Source organism: Octodon degus, unplaced genomic scaffold, assembly GCF_000260255.1.
Source record: "Octodon degus isolate 3935 unplaced genomic scaffold, OctDeg1.0 scaffold00003, whole genome shotgun sequence".
In the NCBI taxonomy this organism is placed as follows: domain Eukaryota; kingdom Metazoa; phylum Chordata; class Mammalia; order Rodentia; family Octodontidae; genus Octodon; species Octodon degus.
Genome location: NW_004524579.1, coordinates 11958859 through 11974164, shown reverse-complemented (window position 1 = coordinate 11974164; position 15306 = coordinate 11958859). Strand labels below are relative to the sequence as shown.

Here is a 15306-nt window from a genome sequence, read left to right as displayed (position 1 = left end):
TCTATCTATCCATCTGTTTATCTACATCCTTTTAGGCATGATGATTTTTGTAGCATGTAGAATTTTTTTTTTTTTTTTTTTTTTTTTTTTTTTTTTGTGGCGGTACCAAGGATTGAACTCGGTACCTTGTACATGCCAGGCATAGAGAGAGAGCGGGAGGGAGGGAAGGAGAGAGAGAGAGAGAATGAGAATCAGCCAGGCAGGCAGGCGCTCATGCTGTTGAGCTATCTCCCCAGCCCCTATGTAGATATTTTTGATAAAGTAGTATTGGCATGTTTTGCTTGTATAAAATTTGGAACTATCTCTTTTTAAAAAAACAATTTGCCTTTATTTTGGGGTTGTTAATCAGCTTATATATTTTTTAAAAGTATTGAAACAATATATTAACCTGTAGGCTTTTTATAAATGTGGGCTTTTGTCATTTTTATAATGTATTCCGTGACATTTTAACACATTGAAGAGATAAGGCCAGAAACAGGCTTAAGCTTAGAATCTTTTCTTGATGATTTTGGTCTTTCTTAAATCAGTAAACTGAAATCAGCAGGTGAGCTTTCTGCTGAAGAGTGGGCACTCTGTAATTGGGTTGCTAGTGTAGTAACATTAGGCAACACTTTTGTCTATAAGGATAAAAAATCGTGCCAACTTTGTATGGCTGTTAGAGGACTCAAATTGGATGCTTAAGACTGCTCAACTTACAGCACATACCTCAAAAGTTTAGCAATACAAAAACTTAAACTTGGGTTTTCTAGTTAGTGCATGTCATTTAGTGAATTTATATCGTTTTTTAGGAATGTTCTCTTGGGGTTGTTACCTTTTTTTTTTTTTTTTTTTTTTTTTCCTGTTTTGCCCAGGTTGGCCTTGAACTCCTGGCTCAAGCAATCTGCTTTGGATCCTGAGTGGCTAAAACTACAGGTGTGTAGTGTAGCATCACACTTAGCTGGAATACTCTTTTTGAATGTCTGATGTCTGCAGTATTTTTCTTTTTATCAGAAAAAGTACTTATTTTGCTAGTATTTACAGTTTTAGTATTTTGATAATTGCAACTGGGTTTCTTAGTACTGCCAAAGAATACATTCAGTCAGTTTTTGAGTTTTTGGCTTTATTGAGTGAAGTCTACCATCTATACATGAAATGTACTTCATTTCAAAGTTAGATACAGGAGCTAGGGAGGTAGCTTGGTGGCATAAGTGCCTGCCTGGCAAGCACACAGTTCTGAGTTCCATCTTTGGTACCAAAAGCATTAGGCACAGTATAAGTTCTTAACGGTTGCTTAGAAATTTTTTTAAATATTTTCGCCCCTCAGTGCTCTAAAATGATTAAACTAGGAGATCTGAATTCAAAATGTCACTTTCATTGCCTGATGTAAATCATTAATTGTCTTTTAAAGAACAAAATCAGACATTCTCCCTTTGACTTTCTTTTAAGATGAGGGGCCAGTGAGATAATTTAGGGCCAGCGAGATAGCTTAGCAGACTAAGCACCTGCTTTGGCAAGCGCAGGACCAGGGTTCGATCTGCAGTCCCATATGCTATGCCAGACCTGGCCCCACCCCCGGGGCATGCTGAGCTGGGGCAACCAAGTCCGGGCACGTACATCTGTAATCTCAGTTCTGGGAGGCTGAAAACAGGAGGACCACTATGAGTCTAAGCTGTGTAGTGAGACCCTGTACCAAATACATAAATGAAAAAAAAAAAATTGCAGCTTTCTTAGAGAAGTCACAGAAAAGAATATAGCACATAATGTAAAACCTAGTATATTGTCTTAATCATACTGTGTAATAAAGATGGGTATAAATATGACAAAGAAGTGAACAGAAAAAATGGAGGTGAGACATGGATTAAGATAAAAGGTGGAGAGATACAGGGCTGCTGCATTCAGTAGGTCTACATTAGTCATGTAAGTGATTTTAAAACAAAAAGTATACCATTTATTGGTACCAGTAGTCTCATTGCCCTGTTGGCTACTATGTTCAGTAGTACAAATACTGAACATTTCTATTATTACAAGAAATTCTATTCATGAGCCATCTCTCAGGCCCCAGAAATTTCTTATTAAATAATTGGGAAACTCTTAGTCAATATTATCACCTTCCATTATTTGGTTTAGATGCAGATGTCCAGTAAGATGTCAAAATTTATTTCTGAGGAACTGTGGCTTCACAACTTTAAATGCCAGATTAATGTGTATATAATTAAAAGATTTCTGACGTTTAGTCCTACAAATGGATCAACTGTAGAATTTAGGGATTTTTATTTCTGTGGGGTTTTGAATTTTCAAAATTGCCTGGAGGTAGCTGTATTTCTGTGCATTTCCCCTTTAGGAAATATCTACAGTGAAAATGAGAGGAAATGCAAATTATTTTTTTCATGAACATTTTGATATATATTTGGTTGAGCTAATTGATTAACCGATTTCTTAATACTGGTTATAATCAGTATTTAATTTATTTTTTTTTTTTTTTTTGTTTTTTTTTTTTTTTATTTATTTGTGTGTGTGTGTGTGTGTGGCCAGCTCAGCCCACCAGGGGGCGGGGCTGACTGGCATGTGGTGCTGGGGGATTGAACCGCGGTCCCTGTGCTTTGGTAAGCTTGTTCTAAGTAGGTGCTTTAGACCACTGAGCCATCTCTCCAGCCCAGTATTTAATTTAAAGGGAGGGACACATTCATTTTCTTTATAGGCTCTTAAAGTTATCAAAGTAGGGCTAACCAAAATTATATTTTTGTCCTGGACAAGAAAATTCAACTCCTAAGCCATAGTGTTGAAAAGAGTATTTTCTTTACATTTCATGAAAAGATAAATGAAATCTTATCATAGAATGCTTGTATTTTCTTTTCTCTCTGGAACATCAGCACCAGTATATTGCTGGCAGCTATTATATTAAAGTATATTTTTGCTATCAAAAAAAATTTATTCATGATGACAAAAAATTGCTAAAACAGTATAAACAAATATATAGGAAACAGGTTTATAGTATTTGTAATATCTCTGCTCTAATAAGAGAAGAATGTTAGGTATTTTGGCACACATCTGTAATTCCAGCACTCTGGGAGACTGAGACAGGAGGACTGCAAGTTTTAACCCAGCTTGGGCAGTTGAGCAATTTAATGAGACTCCCCTCATAAAAGGCCACAGCAGAGAGACAGAACAGACATTGACTGACAATGGGTGCTCCAGAAGAGGCAGTCACATTTTCCTAGAACATGGAGTAATAACAGAATTGAGTTAAAGAAGCTATGTCTTCCCATGGACTATCGTAAATGGTGGGAGTATTTAGACAAACTTTTGGTGCCAGAATTGAGATACTGGGAAGAAGGAAGTAGAACCAACACACTATGACTGAAGACACTAGTGGAAACAGAAGGGTCAGCCCCATTTGTCCTTTCTGGGATCAGGTAGCAGTGTGGGGAGTCTATTTTTATCATAGCATGGAGCAGAGGAAGAGGGTAGTAATTTCATCAGGTTGGTAACAGCTAGAAGCAGTAGGGGGCCATTTACATGGAAAACTAGTTACTAGGGTACTACATTATTGGATCTTGTCACTGATGGCATAAGTAGGCTGTGTATGCAACCTGGAGTTAAAGGATTACACCACCAGAACTACCCAGCATTTTCAGAAACCAATGTAAGACCGTTTTAGTTGAACAGTTTTTTTTTTTTTTTTTTTAAACCTAGATATATGTGGCATGAGTGAAGGATTTATTGTAAGGAATATTGAAAGTTATTTTTTTGTGATTTATTAAAAAGTCCTCATTGCCTCTGTAACTTCAGTTTCTTGTGTGCACCATTCATGTATTGTGAGAGAGGTATTATTCGTAACTACTGTCTAAGTTATTTAACCACTCTTAGTTTTTGAAATAGTACTGGGGTTAGAGTAGAATATAAGTAATGATAATTTGAATATCATTGTGTACACCAGATTGTTCAAGGAAATTTTTTTTTTTTTTTTTTTTTTAGTACCAGCTCTCACTATGTGGATCGGACTTGTAATGATCCTCTAGTTTTCAGCCTCCCAAGCACTGGGATGATAGGCGAGCACCACCACACCCAGGCTTTTTTCTTTTTTTTCTCTTTTTTTGTGGAACCAGGGATTGAACTCAGGCATTTGCACTTGCCAGGCAAGTGCTTATTCTACTGAGCCATCTCCCTGGCCCCACCATGCCCAGTCTTAGCATCTCATCACACCCCAAGGACGGGGATTCAAGGAAAATTTTAACCTGCTTAGAAGTTAGAATTTGTTACAAGATATCTTCATTGAATTCAATCCCTGGTTCCACAAGGAAAAAAAAAATATCTTCAAAATCTAGTAGTGTTAAGATCACATTATAGAGGGCTGGAGAGATAGCTCAGCAGTCTAAGCACCTCCCTGGCAAGCACAAGGACCCAGATTCTGTTCCAGGTACCACATACTGTGCTGGCCAAACCAGGTGTGGTGGTGCACTCCTGTAATCCCAGTGGTGGGGAGGCTGAGACAGGAGTCTGAGCTTCGTAGCGATAACCTCCACAAATAGATTTTAAAAAAGCTTTTTTTTTTTTTTTTTTTTAAAAATCACATTATGGAGAATGTAATTGTTTCAGAGCAAAATGTGTTTCATTCTTGGAGCATATTTGACTTTTATTCTAGTGTATTCTTGGGAACTTTGTAGGATTAATAGTGCATTTTAAAATTGAGATATTGTACTATGGAATGCAAAAATATTAAGTAGAAAGCTGATTAGCAGTAAACTTGGTAAATTGTGGTATTGTTTATTGTACCACAGTGTTTTAATTCAATTCTCTTAATTCTACGGACATTTTAGTTATTGTATGGCTGTTGGAAATATAGTTAAATATATTTAGCTAAAGTTAAATATATTTAACTTTGTGAATCTTTTTTGAGTAGCCAACATTTTTGAAAAATGCACATATTATACTCATGCATACAAATTGACTAAAACTTCAGTTAACTAGAGCTGTCTCAAACTCATCAGTGACTGACTCACTCCACAACAGTAACTACATTGTTTATTAGTTAACAAGTTGGATGGTCAGACCATTGTTCTATAACCAGTGAAAATTGAAAAAGGATTGCAGTCAGACATTACCTTCTCTCATCCCCTTTTTCTGCCTGAAAGCTGCCAGTACAAGTTTCCATATTTAGATTGTTCTAAGGTGACTACATCAGTGTAGTGAGGATGTGGCTTGGCCCCCCTCCATGGAAAAAAGTCATCCTGTGTAGCTCTAGCACAGTGTTAAGTGGTGCTAATGAAATATGTTTTCCAAATATGAAAAATTCTAATTGCATTTGGATGGAAGGTCAGCTATAGCTGGATTTCAGGATTCAGCACTGAATTCCATTTTAGCATAATAACTAGAGTGGCAAAAGAAACTATTAGAACAAGGTAATTAGGCTTTGTAATTTTTTTTTTTTTTTACTTTTTTGAAACAGTCTTCCTATGTAGTTCAGATCCACCCATGTCACCCAGGTTGGCTTCAAAAGAGTAGTGTTCCTCCTGAATGGTGGAATTACAGGCATGTGCCACCACATCTGGCCATTAGGTGTACTTTTATAGAATTAGGACCAGGGGATGTATTAACAGGTGGCAGCAAGTTGTTTTTGAGACAGAGCCTCACTTTGTAATTCAGGTTGTTCTTGAGCTCACAGAGTAGCCCAGGCTGGCCTCAGACTCATGGTGAACCTCCTGTATCAACCTTCCAAGTACATGGTTTACACGTGTGTACCACCACGTAAGGCACTGTCAAGATAACACTAGTTAAAACAGCCTAATATGAAAGGGCTATTTAATAAAGTATCAGTGTATAAATCTGTGTCTATGGCAGACCTTAAACACAGCCTTCTAGTCTGATAAAACCTACTACAGACCTGTGTATTGGTATATACATCTATGTTTGGGTTTCATTGAAGTTACAAGACACGCTAAAGGCAAAACCTCATCCAAAGAGAAGCATCAGAGTGAGTCATGGCAGCAGTTTTGGAATTAGCAGATCAGGAATTTAAGATGAACCTTAAGAAATTTAGTGAAAGCAGACAGCATGAAAAGATTGGCAGTGTAAATAGAGTAGTACAAATGCTCGGGGAAAATGAAAAGCAAATACCGTACTACAAATACGAAAATACAATTTGATGGGCACCTTAGTACTGTAGATACTTCCAGGGAAGAAATTGGTGAGTTTGAGAATAGGTCATTGGGAACTTCCAAAGTGAAATTCAGTGTGAGAAAATATAAAGCAATTCATAATAGAACATCCAGAAGTTGTGGGACAGTTTGGGAAAATGAAACAATATGCATAAGATACTATGAAAAGAATGAAGCAGAAGAAATACTAAAAGTAATAAGAATTTCGAAACTTACAAAATTATTGACACCAAAACACTGATTGTGGAAACTCCAAAACATCAAGCAAGATTTAAAAGAACAAGGGCTGGGGAAATAGCTCAGTAGAATAAGCACTTGCCTGGCGAAGCTCAGGGTCCTGAGTTCAATCCCCCGTGCCACAAAAAAAAGAACAATAATACACAAAACAAACCAAACCAGATTTGTCATCTGCATTTAGATAACATCATATTCAAACTGCAAAATCCAAGACAGTAAGCAAACTTGAGAAGTCAGAGATGGAGAACACCCAGTCTATAAAGGAACAAAACCAAAATATAGTGGACTTTTTGGCAAAGCTGTGCAAACAAAGTCAGAATTCTGTAACCAATGAAATTATTCTTTCAGGGAGTTTGCTGTAGCTAGAAAGGAAGAAGTGGTTGAATAATGAAGATGAGAAAAATTGGGATGTGTATGTATATTTTTTGAGGGAGAGTACATTTTAGGTATACATAATCACATCATAGTAACTCAGCTCTTGGTGGTATGATGTGTTAAGTAAAAACATTTCAATGATTTTAATAAGTATTGCAAACTAGATCTTAGTCTTGGATCTTCACTCTGGGTTTCAGCATATTAAAGATTTGAGCAGGGCTATAGCAAGGAACAGTGATCTTAAAGTGCTGTGGTTCTTTTTTTTTTTTTTTTTTTTTGTGGAACCAGGGTTTGAACTTAGACCCTTGCGCTTGCCAGGGAAGCGCTTATTCTACTGAGCCATCTACCTGGCCCCAATACTGTGGTTCTTTAGTTTCTGAATATTGTATACTAAGGGTTCACTAAAAAGTCATGCAAAGAGTGATGATCAAGGAATGTGATGAGTCCCCCTCCTCACTTTAATTACCAGTACATGGAGAAATGTTGTGGGTCATTTCCTTAGATTGGTTCTCTTGATCTTGAAGTTGCATGCTTAGAGAAATAGCCGGTGTTACGTGTTGCCTCTCAACTCAACCTGTGCTTCCATCCCCCTACCCTGATGACTACAACTAAGTAAGTTGAAGAAATAACTTAATAAAACAAGTATTAACATGATCAGAAGTTGTGGCTCGAGTAAGATTTCTGTAGCAAACTGGATGTCGTGAGCCATCCTATAATACCAGGCTCAGAAGGCTAAGGCAGGGAGGATTATTGCAAATTCAAAGCTATTCTGCTACATAGTCTTTTTCTTTTTATTTTTCCGGTGTTTTAGGGAAGGGTCTACAGGGTATTCAGGGTCTCACTACTAGATGGGACTTGTAGTGATTCTTCTGTTTTACAGCCTCCCAAGAGCTGGGATTACAGGCACGTGCCACCATGCCCAGTCTCAGTTGCTGTCTTAGCACATCCCAGGGGCAGGGCTGGCACGGCAGGCCTGGGGATTGGCCCCTGCACCTGCCTGCAGGCGCTTTAATCCACTAAGCTATTTGGCTGGCTCTACGTAGTCTTTTTCAAAAGAAAATAAATTTTCCTCTATTGGCAGTGGTCATTCATCATGTAGGTCAGAAAAATTGTAAGTTTTGGATATGTGATATATACAAAGTATTGGCTGTAAAGAAAAGTTTTTTCTAATGGTTCAGATTTCAAACTAATTTATGTGTAGTGCCTGCCATTATAGCATGCCTCCTGGTTGACCATGTTGAAGTGTCATGGCAGTATAAAGATTGCTCCTGCCTTTGTGTACTGCCTTGCATGTTATATGTACATATGTAGATTAGAAAGACAGGTTAGACGTAGCTTCTGCTGGGAACCTGAAGAAAGGATGGCAGGGGATAGGGAAAGGACTTCTGTCAAGGTGAAAATTCACCTAGACTATACAGTGGGGTTGGACTTTACTGGTGGTTAAGAACTGTAAGATTCAAAAACACAGGTTGGGGATATAACTCAGTGGCACAGCGCCTGCCTGTCTGGCAGGCATGAGGCCCCGAGTTCAGTTCCCAGTACTAAAAATAAACCCTTAGAAACAAAAAGAGACTGCAGGCAGTACAGATGACACGGGCAAATGAAGGGCAATTCAGTAAATTAAGAACAATTGTGTTTTCCTATAAAGCAGATAATAACATTTAGTTTCAGGATTTTTGTGAAGATTAAGATGAACAAAGCAGGGGCTGGGGAGATGGCTCAGTAGAATAAGCGCTTCCCTGGCAAGCTCAAGGACCTGAGTTCAATCCCTGGTTCCACAAAAAAAAAAAAAAAAAAAAAAAAAAAAAGGAAAAAAAAAATTTTTTTCATCATGTGGGGAAAAATCTAATTTGTCCATTTAACTTTTAACCAAAAAAAAAAAAAAAAAAAAAACCTGTTAAAAATAGGTATTTTATGGCAATTTAAGGTTTGCAAAAAAGCTGTGGCAATACCAACTTCATTTGTCTTTACTTTCTTTAGGGTCTTATCTCCAAATGTAGTCATGGGTATAAGGGGAAGAGGACACGCATTTAGTCCACAACAGTGACCTTTACTAGTATTTTGTGGGTTGTTTTGAGACAGTGTCTCAGGTAGTTTAGGCTGGCCCTGAACTTACTTATGTAACCCCAACTGGCCTTGCATTTATTCTGATCCTCTGCCTTGAAGTCCCAGCTGCTGGGATTACAGGTATGCCCCACAATGCTTGGTTCCATGGATGTTGTGTTCTTTTGTTTTTTAAAGCTTTTTGTTGGCCTTGTTTTTCATGGTGTGAATGCCTGTAACTTTTTTTTGAAACAGCTTGTCATGCAGTTCAGACTGGCCTTGAACTCACTACTGTGTGTAGCTCTGGCTGGTTTTGAACTCAGAGTGCTCCTCCTGTCTCAGCCTCCTGAGTACTGGGATTATAGGCATGAGCCGCCATGCCCAGCGAACTGCAATAAGTTTGAGGTCTCTTACTTTTATACTAAAGAAGTTCCTTTAATTATTTTGTAAGGTGAGTTGGCTAGCAACAGATTCTGGTTTCATTTGGAGAAAAATCTTAATTTTTGAGTTAATTTTTCCAGATTTAGGATTTTTTTTTAAAATTTTTTTTTTTAATTTATTTGAGAGAGAGAGAGAGAGAGAGACAGAGAGAGAGACAGAGAGTGAGTGAGTGTGTGTGGTGTGTGTGGCCAGCTCAGCCCACCAGGGGGCGGGGCTGGCTGGCATGTGGTGCTGGGGAATCGAACCGTGGTCCCTGATGCTTTGCTAAGCTTGTTCTAAGTAGGTGCTTTAGACCACTGAGCCATCTCTCCAGCCCCCAGGTTTAGGATTTTTGATTGGAAGATTTTTTTCCTTTTGAGTGCTTCATCTGTGCTGGCTTCTGTTCTCCCTCTAGTATTTCTGCTAAGAAGTAGAATGTTGTTATTATTATTTTATTTATTTATTTTGGTATGTTTGTGTATTTTTGAGACAGGAACTGTTGATGCAGTTCAGGCTGGCCGTGAGCTTACTTTGTAGCCCAGGCTGGTCTCAAACACGCATTGACTCTCCTGAGTTAGATTACCAACTGCTGGAATTACAGGTGTGCACTGCCATGCCCTGCCTAGAATGTTAATCTTACTGGTATCCTTTTTATTTTTTATTTTTTTTATTTTTTATTTTAATTTTTATTTATTTGTGTGTGTGTGTGTGTGTGTGTGTGTGGCCAGCTCAGCCCACCAGAGGGCAGGGCTGGCTGGCATGTGGTGCTGGGGGATTGAACCGCGGTCCCTGTGCTTTGCTAAGTTTGTTCTAAGTAGGTGCTTTAGACCGCTGAGCCATCTCACCAGCCCCTGGTATCCTTTTTAGTAATAGGTTTCTCGTGCTCCTTTCAAGATTTTTTTTTATTTTGACTTTCTGCATTTTTGCTGTGATAATTTTATGAATTACTTCATACTTACCTGACTGGAGATTAGGAGCTATTTTTCTGCCTGCTTCACATAGGCCTCACTTAAATCAGAGTCTAGTCGGGAGTGGGTACAGCGGAAAGTTTTTCTCTGAGTGTTATCCCCGCTCTTGGGGAAGGAAGAGGAAAGCAGTCTTGAGTTATCTCAGCTTGCCTCATCTCCCTGATGAGAGTAAGAGTTATTTGGAAGCCGGCTTCCTCAGTGCTTCACATCCAAGGTGGAGCGGGCACTGGGCAGTAGGGTTTCCCCAGGCTGACTCCCCTAGCTCAGCAAGGGAGTTGGACGCTAGGTGGCTGGTGGTGGGGTGAGAAATGCTGCTGGTCTGCACTTTCTGGGACTAAGACCTTTCACCTGGGAACACTGGCCGCGCTAAGTTTGTGTTGTGGGTTGCAGCCGCTGAAGTGGAGTCTGTTCCTTGCTGAGGTGAGAGGAGAAAGGAGAGAGCACTGTGGGTGCAGATACCACATACTGTTACTGAGTTTTTGTAGTAGATTTTTCTTGAATAGATGTTTAATTTGCTCTTTACTCTTAGATCCACTTTCAGAGGCTTTAAAATAGTGGTTCTGATTTTTTTTTTTCTTTTTGAGACAAGGTCTTGCTATGCAGTTCAGGCTGACCTTGAGATCGCTTTGTGGTCCAGGTTGGTCTTGAACTTGCAATGATCATCCTTGCCCCAGCCTCCCAAGTGCTAGGATTACAGGCGCACACCACTCCTGGCTATGTGACCTTTTAGGTCCAGTTTATCAAGAAGCAGGTCAGGTGTTCCTCTCGAGCTGTCATGGTAGAAGCCATGCTCTAGATCAAGAGTGGTGGAATTTAGTATTTTTGGACCCTTGGTTCTTTCTGCTGATTTAGGCGTAAAGTAGTGCTGAGCCTGCCCCTGTATTGCTCCTTTTTATTCCATTACATATTTTTCTTGTATTCATATCAGAAATAGTAAGTGCTTGCCTGGCATGCGCAAGGGCCTGAGTTCAATCCCTGGTTCTGCCAAAAACAAAACAAAACAAAAAAAACCTCTGAAATAGTGTCTGTATGCCTTGTTCCCCTTGAAATGTTAGTTTTGCAAAGGTAGGAGGCTTTGTTTGAAAGTAAGTCTTCAGTGCTTCAAAACATGTGCCTGCTACATGTTATACTGTCATTATAGCACTTAATAGACCTGTGGTACAAAACACAGGACACCAAGTTACAGCATTATTTTTCTAAAAGTGCTTTGAAAGGAGTACATGAGTGGTGCTGTTATGGAGAAGTCTGATTTGTGTGCATCAGAGCCAGAGTAATACATATATATTATTGTGAGCATTGTTGCCTTAATAAACCAGGCTCTGGAATCGTGGTGCCTCTTTCTAGACTCATCAGTGAGTCAGTTTAAAACTTTTAGGACTGTGGCCTGGATGATATAATCAAGTAGTTAATGGGTTTCAGGCAGTTCAACCTAGCTGGCCTCTAAACTCAAGGCACCCATTCTCCTTCTCCAGCCTCCCAACTGGCTGGAACTACAAGTACACAGCACTGTGCCTGGCTTTTCAAGGTAACTCTTAGTAATTAAAGATTAGAAGGGCCAGGGAGATGGCTCAGTGGAATAAGTGCTTCCCTGGCAAGCACAAGGGCCTGAGTTCAATCCCCAATTCTGCCCCCCCCCCAAATAAATAAAGATAAGACAAAATGGATGTTGGAAATAAGAAACTAGGATTGGGAAAATGGCTACCAAAGACACGGTACACTTCTCAAAACATCCAGCTCCAAGACAAGCAGAGAACAAATTCACTTTTTTAAAAAAATTTTTATTTGTGTGTGTGTGTGTGTCCAGCTCAGCCCACCAAGGGGCGGGGCTGGCTGGCATGTGGTGCTGGGGGAATTGAACCTCGGTCCCTTTGTTTTTGCTAAGCTTGTTCTAAGTAGGTGCTTTAGACCACTGAGCCATCTCACCAGCCCCACAAATTCACTTTGAATGTGTTTGAGCAGAATCTGAGTATATTGAACTGACCTCGAAGTGTCTGGATATTCAAGTATAGTGTGGATAAGGACCATGAGGGTCACCACCACACTGGCACATGGTGAGCAAGACACATAGAGATAGAGGTGTATGGCAGAAGATGCTGTTGAGAAGGATGCATCCAGCATGTGAAATACCCCATGCTTGTCTTCTGTGCTGCGTTACCATGCTGCACCCTACATGGCATTCTGATTGCATCTCTGGTAGGGAGAAAGCAAGAGAAAACATGATACCTTGAAGTTATAGGACTGTTGTATCTTTTCTTGCATCTTCACCTTCAGTGTAGATTAGAAGTCACGGACATGTAAAAGTTGACAATTCTAAAAAGGAGTCTCAATAATGTGAAGAAGCCTAACAGAGAATTCATTCACATTTCTAGCTCTACATCACCATCGTTTTCAAAAGCAAGTGATATGCATTGGGATCAAAAGTTCTTCTGAAAAATGAGTGGTTTTCAGAAATACTCTAGGTGATTCTCATGTGCAGCCAGCATTGCCATACACTAATGAAGTTACATCTTCGTAGAAGTAACAGAATGTTCACTCAACCTTTACACAGTGTAAAGCTGGTTATTATTTAACCCAATCTGTTTTGCTTATGAGGTAGGTCATCTCAGGTCAGAGGGAGGGAGAAGACTGTCTTTCTAGAAGGAAGAATGCCCATTCTCTAGACTAGCCTTCAGGCCTCATCTCTGCAAGGTGATAGGAGTGCAGAAGCCATCCTTGTGGAGGATTTAGAATCTAGAGGAGACAGTTTCCACTACGGAGGGGGGGTTGTTCCCACTAAGCCATTCAGTCAGCTTTCTTCTCTGTTTGCAAGCTCTTTGAGCCTATTTTTGAGCCACTGGTGTTCTGTCTGGTGAAGCCTTGGACCTCTTCTCAAGTTAAAATGTTTTTAAATGCAGTAAAATACATGATGTTACAAAGGAAACATTACATTTTAGTACAACTATCCAAATGACAAAATTTGTTCAATAATGTTTATTAACAAATGACTTTTTTTTTTTGAGATAGTGTCTTGCTGTGTAGTACTCAATACTATAGCCCAGGTTAGCCTGGAACTGGTGGCTGTCGTCCTGCCTCAGCCTCTGTGCTGAGGTTACAGGTGTGCACCACCTCACCCTGTTTAACACATAACATTCAGTGGTGGATGTAATTATCACAAGTTTTAAGTGCAGCAATAAATGTGAACTTCAATATGCAGTGGTTTTAAAAAGCAATTAATATGAAGCATTTGGTTTCTGTTAGATATAGTGATGGATAATAAACTGTATTGGCTGATTGCCACATTCACAATTGAAAAGTGCTAAATTTCCAGCTTAATTTGTTAAGATAAATATGTAATTTTAATTTTTAAAATTCAATACTGGAAATCTTATATGCTGAAGTTAGACATAAATGTTAGTCAATGGTTAAAAGATTTATTTCAAATACTAGGGTTTACATATGTATTTTCATAGCCCATTTTATGGTATTAAATTACTAAAATTCAATATTGGAGTAACTTTAAGTTTGGCATTGGCTGAGTATAGTATCAGATTTTATGTCCAGCATTAGCCAGGGAGTTCTTTGCGCCTCCAGATGCTAACAAATATGTTTTGATTTTGCAGGAATACAAGCGCAAGTTAGCCAGAGTTTCCCTGGTGCGCAAAGAACTTAGGTCCCGGATCCAGAGCCTACCAGATTTATCTCGATTGCCCAATGTCACTGGCAGCCACATGCATCTGCCCTTTGCGGGGGACATCTACAGTGAAGATTGATGGCCGTTCTCTTTCCAAGGGCCAGGACTTTGCAAGAGATGGAGACAAGTTAGGTGGACAGTCCTGTAGCATTATTTTTGTATACTGTTGAGAGTGATGCTAACAAAAGAAACAAATAATTTATAAAGTTGTTTAAAATGTTGGTTTGTTTACTATTTTATTAGTAAGTTAAACATAACTTAGTTTAAATAAAGTGATGATCTCTGTGAATTAATAAGCTCACAAATAGTGATTATTTTCAAAAGATCTTTTTGTAAATTTTTTTGATCGAAGGCGTTGTGAAAAATTCCATATTTCTATTTCTTCATATATTTTCAGTTGTTTTTCTTTGTTTTCACTAATCACTGTATACTATCTAATTACTAAAGGGGAAGACCTAATCAAGAGTTGGTTGAGACATTATTATGGTGTAGTTAGGACTTGATTATAGAGAAAACTAAGTGTTCCAACTTAATCTTCACCTTTCTTCCCAACCCCAGTGCTAGTTCTGTACCTCCCCAGCCTTTGATCCTTAGAGGCAAGCAGTGTAATGCTAAACAGCACCAGCGGCAGGGTTAGAGCAGAGCCCAGAGAACTTTACTCCAGTAGCAGTCCATTCCAACTGCCAGTGTAATGAGATGTTAGGCAGGGATTCCTTTCATTACACTGTTTAGAATTAAATATTTGGGTACATTAATATGAAAAAAAAACTTTGGAAATACAAAATTTTACACTCTACCAAGAGAATAACTTTGGTTCTGGAGTTGGTTTATGTTTAACACATTAGCCTCTTAACATAATTGAGCCCTTTAATTAAAAAACATTCATGTATGGAATTAAAAGAGACCTGAAAGAATGATGCTTTTTATTATTCCCTCAACCATATAACTTAAAAAATAATAGTATTTTTTAGCTCTAGTAGTTCTAGAATACAGTATTCATTACTGTTTAGTAAGGAACATGGAACATTGTTTCTGTAGGAGATTTGAATGACTGTATATTTGGAAATTAAGCAGTGCTATCCCACAGGGTAGATCTGATAAATTTTATATTTGTATATTTGCAGATGTGACTCAAAACAAATGTACTTCTACCTTTTATTTCTAACCTTGTGTGTTAGTGAGTTGCATGCTCTCCAGCTTTCTTTTTAAATCACACTGTTAAGCTGTGAATTTGTCTTTAATAATAACTTAGGATATTTTTCTCATTCATTGCTTTACATATTAGACATTTGTCATTGTAAGCAGATTCAAATTAGATAATAAAACGTCTTTTAAATCCCACAAGCCAGTCATATTTCACTACTCTGAATGACTTCACTCTTTTTTTTCTCAGCTAGTAAGATTGTGATTGAAATAAATTTATATGTGAAGGAAAAGGCATACATTTATTAATAGTCAT

General features: G+C 38.6%; 1 protein-coding gene across 1 annotated transcript in view; it reads left to right on the top strand.

The window, feature by feature from the left end:
- The window catches only part of Rprd1a (regulation of nuclear pre-mRNA domain containing 1A), a 74515-nt gene extending 60345 nt beyond the window's left edge, over positions 1–14170 (top strand). Inside the window, exon 7 of the mRNA XM_004623590.2 lies at positions 13777–14170. Within this exon, the coding sequence (XP_004623647.1) occupies positions 13777–13926 (150 nt within the window). The 3' untranslated portion in view covers positions 13927–14170. The remainder of the gene's footprint in view (positions 1–13776) is intronic.
- Positions 14171–15306: the final 1136 nt, after the last annotated feature.